Genomic DNA, 6,064 nt, shown 5'->3' with positions numbered 1-6,064 from the left:
AAAAAAAGAAAAAAAAAAAAATCTATAGGGATATGATACAAATTTAATGGGGAATTTATCTAATTGTATTCAAGATCTGATTGTGGTACTAATTTCATCCAGTCTTTGTATATACTGTTTTAGGTAAGTGGGTAGTTGAAAGTTTGGTGTAAATGTGGTGTTAGTCCGGTTCTGAGGATCATCACTCTAGGCCAGTCAATAGCATTGAAACCGGCTCATGAATGGATGTTTTGGGATTTTCTGAGTCTATACTTCAGAACTCATTAAAGAAAATAATTCAGATTCTATATTGATCCCTAACCAAGAGCCCTCAATGGCTTAACTTCCTCTCTGTTTCATTAGTGACTATTCCTGTTAATGACACTGTTTCTGGAAAAAAAAAAATGACAACCAGTGGTAAAAGTAATCCTCTTACTGGAAGCTCTGCAGTTCTAGGTTCCATATGGCTAACCACAAAAAAGGTGTGGAAGAACCAAGCTCTTTGAGTTTGTCGATGGTGAATGTACAATCTTTATAGAAATTTTAATTCTCTTGATTAGATGGTCATTTTATGTGTGTACCTTCAATTCCTTCCAGTTATACTGTTCTGTTTTTTCGTGACTGAAATTTTATTCAGAACAAGAGCAGGATACGACTATAAAGACTCACAATACAATGTAGAATAAAAAAAAAAAATGAATAACTAAGTTTATTGGTAAACTACTAATTCTGGTATGATTTCTCTATTGGAGCTGACTCTCAAAGCTTATTTATCATATTCTCTCTTATCTTTTACCATCATTTTCAAGTTTAAAAAAAATTTGTATCCTGATTCAAGGACTATTGTTTCATCTCTATTGGTGCACAGGGCATGCTGAATGTTAATGTTTCCTCCTTGTTTGGTGAAGCTTGTTGTACATTATTGATTCTCATTGGTTTCTAATTTGATTTTTGTACCCTACATGTTTTCTGGACATCAGAAGTTCCTGACATATCCTTATATTCATGGTTCTGTGAAAATGCAGACTGTACCTGCTTGTCAAAATCTATACAAGAACTCCTTTACTTATCACTGCCTCCCAGATGACAAAAATTTATCCTTTGATGATGCAATACAATTTTTAGGTATGTTCCTTGGATGAGTTATGATACAAATTGATGATCTCAATTAGCATGAGTATCTGTGAGTATATGAGCCATTTTGTGGATTTGTTTTAGTCGTATTTATTTTCTGCTAATATGCTGATTCCATGAAATTGTAGTTGATGGCTATGAACTGCATTGTCTTAAAAAATAAGTGAGAATGATTACTTTAATTGGTTGCATGGCCTTCTGAATTGCCACTAGGCCGACAACATTGGAAGAGAGAGAGAGGGTATGCGCCCATCACTTTTTTGGGGAGGACGTGGAATAGAATACACGGATAGTGTGCTGATTGGTCCACGTTGCATCTGTAAACTTTGGGTACAAAAGTGTTGCATAAAGTAATTCCTGCAGATGGGTTTTACTCAAAACTGAGATTTATAGTATTCCTGACTGCTGATTCGAGCAGTTTAAGACTAGATTTTTGAAAAGGGTTGTACTAGAATTTGTTTTCCCACTAAATGAGGACACAATGACATTAACTAAATGTATTTCAACCCTGGTATTACTTTTTTTACGTGTCTTCTGTAGAATTCCTGCCAAAAGTGGTTCGTTGTTAGCCCCTCACTTTGTTGATTGGTATTTCTGATGAACTGATGCATAAAGATGAGCATGACTATTGTAGCACACAGTTTCATTTCTCATATGGTTGCAAGATTTTTCATGTCTTTATCCATCAAGATGAACGTGTGCGTTGGAGCCTTCAGTTCAGTGTTTTTGGCACTAAACCATGAATTGATTTCTCATTGATGATGTTTTCAAACTGATGCAGTATTGCTTCCGTGGACTGGACTGAATCCGATGAAAAACCTAGACCGAGAACCAGGTCCAGGTTTGGTTGGGTCTAGTAGGATAATTGGATATTTATTTTCTTCTTTATTGGGATGATATGTAATCCCCTGTTTTTTGGAAGTTTAGACATGTAGGATATTTGGTTTCCCAGGCTGTGTGTGTGTGTGTGTGTGTGTGTGTGTGTGTGTGTGTGTCAATGGAGCATAATTGAAAGTTTTAGAATGGAAAAAATTCTTAGTGTTTGGTTCTTCACAGTGGTGAATTTGTGTGCTATCCTGTCTCCCCTTCCCCTTTGAAGCTTGCTTTTTTTTTTTTAATTTATATTCTGTCTTCCTTTCTCTATCCTATAATTTCCTGTTTGTTCAAATGATATTACAGCCCTTTAAATGATGGTTTCGATCTCTCTTTACTCTCCCTCACCCTAAGATTTGGGTTGAAGGAACTACCCTAGGCGATTTGATCTCTGGAATCCCATCCCCAAACTCCTTCTCTGCCATGAAACTGAACCAGAATTTACCACTGTTCACTATCTGTTTCAGGTCGTACTCTTTGATTTCCTAATGCTGTTTTCAGTGGCTAACCGCAAGAATCTATAGAACCTTGGATTGTGATTCTACACTTGAAATTTCAGGTTCATCCGAGACCTTATGAGTGAGCTTGCAACCCCACAACCTTCTGGACTTCCATTGGTGTGTTTGTTGGCTGAAGGTTGAAGATAACCTTACCATGAGTTATTTTAATCCCTTTTATTTCCTCTTTCCATACTTGCCTCCCTCCACCTGTGTTTCACTCCTATGCTTTATTTAGTTTTACTTCCAAGTCTGCTCTTGGTATCTAAATAAGACACTCCCTTGTATCCTAACCCCTATGTGCCTTCAAACTAACCCTTTAAGATTCTGTTTTATTACAAGATTGCCACCCCATTTACATAGAATTTGGGTGGGCCCATACTGAACCCAAATAGGGTTTTCCAACCCTGGGGATTGCATCACAAACCCCAAGAGATAGGGTGGTGGACTTCTTACCATGATTGTAGTTGAGTTGAAGTCAAATTATATATTTCTTTCCCCAGTATTGCTTTGGAGGCTTCTCTTCTATCAACAGCTACTGCTATTGTGTTTTCCATTAACTCCTTTATTAAGATTCCCCAAGATTGGCCTTCAGTGCTGATCCTTCTTGGAAAGTCTTGACCCACTTTTGATTTGTTGAATTCTGACTTATAGATAGACTGATTTTATTGGCTCACGAGAAGTGCTGGTGACATTCAATTCAGTTGTTGCCATATGAGGCTTTGAGAGGGTTGTTCCTTAATCTTCCTAACCCATCTAAATTACTAAGATACCTTTTAGAAGTGACATGTAACACCTCATGGAGAGTGAATTATGGTTGGTAAACAAATTTTTGTGAAGAACTGGTCAAGCATTCACATTTTTTTTCTGGACCTTCAGTTCCAATATGATAGGTTCATGTTTCTGACTGCATATTATGGATTTTTGCCTTTTGGCAGCTGGTTGATATTGGACTCATGGATCTTTTCAGCTGATCCTTGCGTTTGTGCCACCTATGATAATTTTCTAGTCATTTCATTATATGGGAACCTTTGTCCATGAGTCTTTTACCTTAAAATGGTGATAGCTGATATATAGTAACTGAATACATTTTGATAGCAAGTATTGATTTGGTCTTTTGCTTGAATAGGCTGATCTATTGGCATTCTCCACTAACATACTATTCAGCAACTAATAAAAGGTTTGATGAATAACACCTTTAGCTTGATTCTTCCATAATATAATACCTGCTATCTCGTGCTTGAAAAATGGACTACAAAGAGGCTTTAGTTGTCTTTGAACACTCCTTAGTTTATGTACCCAACAAGTTCTTTCTAATGAGGGGGGCCAAGGGGCCCACACCACCTCAGCGTTACAAACTCAACTCAATGGGGTTGACTGCATGGATCCTTTTTCTCCATTCAGCTCTATTTAAAGCCATACTTGTAACTAATCCTAAGCTATGCGTGCCTTTCCTCACCACCTTATCCACTTTAAATCACTGGCTTACTATGGGCCCTTTATTAACTGCTCACTGGTTCAACCTTGTAACTAGTTCACAATTTCCCTGGTTACACATATACATCATATACTTATGTATTTTTACTCAAAACATGGGTTATAATACTCTATGCTCATTTACTTATATCATTGTGTGTGCGTGTAAGAGTATGTAAATTGTGGTTTTATAGACCCTGCAGTAGCGGGACCCTCGTGCACTGGGGGTTGCTCTTTTTTGGAAAAGTTTTCCTTCACCCACCACTATGATCTTGTAATTGCTCCCCCCACCCCCTATTGTTGGAAGGTCTGAAATGCCCTTGGCACTGCTACAAGAGTCCTATTCAACCACTTATGAGTCCCATCTAACCACCGGAAGTGGTGGATGAAGGGAAACTGGGTCCTACTGAAATTTTCCCCTTTTTTTTTTTTTTTTTTTTTTTTTTTAATTCATTCCTTGAAATTTCACAGCAGATGCCATCTTCACCTTAAAAAATAGAATTGCATTTTGGATCAATGTTTAGCATTATGCATGTATTTATGTCTGCATTAGTGTGAATATATTGGTCTTACATAGTTTTTTCCTTGTGTAGAGCAATGTGAAAAGGACAAGGCTCGTGTTCTGGTGCATTGCATGTTAGGAAAAAATAGGTTAGTACTCTTGTTGGTGGATATGGTCTTGATTAGTTAGTATGTGTTTTTCTGAATATCAATATATCATTATTCGTGAATATCATAATTTGGTCTCCATAACAGGTCACCAGCTATTGTAATAGCATACCTCATGAAGTGCAAAGGATGGAGACTTGCACAGAGCTACCAATGGGTGAAAGAACGGAGGCCAATGGTTGACTTAACTTCAGGTTTGTTTGTACTCTGTAGATCTACTCATGCATCTTGGTTCTTGAAATGAGGTCAAGCATAAGATTGTGAAAACAATTTATTTTAATGGTAAAGGACATTGAAAATATTCTGCCACTGAACCATGCACCTGGATGTCTTGCTTCCGAAATTGTAAATGGTGCGGCCATGACTCTTTTGGCGTGGTACCTAATATTAATTTGGGGGGTAGAAACTCAAATGAGCCAAGGCATTATTTACTATTTTCTTCCAAAAAAACCCTTTCTCCCTTTATTTTCTTTTTTTCATAAATAACTTATAATGTTTAATAAAATGAAATGGCCTACAGTACAGGAAGTATCTCATCCTTGTACCTTGTATTTTTATTTATTTAAGGTAGTTTTTTCATGTTCATTTTTGTTCTACTTTTGGTTTGGTCTAGTTTGGGCAGTTCCATCTTCAATCCTATTTTTGTCTGTATTGGCTATCTTTTTTATTTATCCAATGTAGTAATATTTGGTTCCAAAAATTAGTTTCCTATCTTTTGTTCTCTTTCTCCCCTCCTATTTTTGTCTTTATTGGTATTATGTTCTTTATTTATCCAATGTAGTACTATTTGGTTCCAAAAATTAGTTTCGTATCTTTTGTTCTATCGTTCTCTCTGGGGGGGGGGGTGTGGGGCTAGTGCTCCAGCATGGAAAGCATAATTGTCATGGCATCTAGGAGACACAAGGCATTTGAGGGGGTCCAAATACAAGGTGACACCAACAAGGCTTCCAAGACACCCAGACGCCTTGACAATTATGGTGGAAAGCAAGAAGCTGCCTCTATAGAGGGCCTTCTTGTTGTTTGCTTTTACTAGTTCTCTGGATGGAGAGTAACTTTTTTTTTTTATTGGAGTATTATTTCTGCTTGTGTTTCGTGGACATGTGACCGTTTCACAAGCATTAGGTGAATCAAGGACAACTAGAAATGATCTAGAACGTGATTCTTCTATTCATAGTTATTTTCTTTTGCTTATGGAACTTGGTTGCTGTTTATTGTTGGTAAATTCACTTCCAATTCTCGAATCAATTTTTATTTTGCTTCCTCCAAACCTCCACTCTCTGAGCACTACATAACACTAAATTCTATCGAAAATTGAAATTCCAAAAAAATCATTCTGTTCCTGTTTTCTTAGCCTGTTCTTAACCCATTAGTCTGCATCCTTTTAAGGCCAATTCAAATCCACAAAATCAACCAAGTGATGCATTAAATGGAACCTC

The 6,064-nt window shown here is 37.0% G+C and overlaps 1 protein-coding gene across 1 annotated transcript in view; it reads left to right on the top strand.

Annotated features, from left to right (window-relative positions):
- LOC122071033 (protein-tyrosine-phosphatase IBR5-like) overlaps positions 1-6,064 on the top strand; it is a 9,955-nt gene that overhangs the window by 704 nt on the left and 3,187 nt on the right. Inside the window, exons 2-4 of the mRNA XM_042635302.1 lie at positions 1,005-1,104; positions 4,553-4,610; positions 4,716-4,822. Of these exons, the coding sequence (XP_042491236.1) occupies positions 1,005-1,104; positions 4,553-4,610; positions 4,716-4,822 (265 nt within the window). The remainder of the gene's footprint in view (positions 1-1,004; positions 1,105-4,552; positions 4,611-4,715; positions 4,823-6,064) is intronic.

Source organism: Macadamia integrifolia, chromosome 2 (genome assembly GCF_013358625.1).
Source record: "Macadamia integrifolia cultivar HAES 741 chromosome 2, SCU_Mint_v3, whole genome shotgun sequence".
Classification (NCBI taxonomy): domain Eukaryota; kingdom Viridiplantae; phylum Streptophyta; class Magnoliopsida; order Proteales; family Proteaceae; genus Macadamia; species Macadamia integrifolia.
This window is presented reverse-complemented; position numbering and strand designations above follow the sequence as displayed.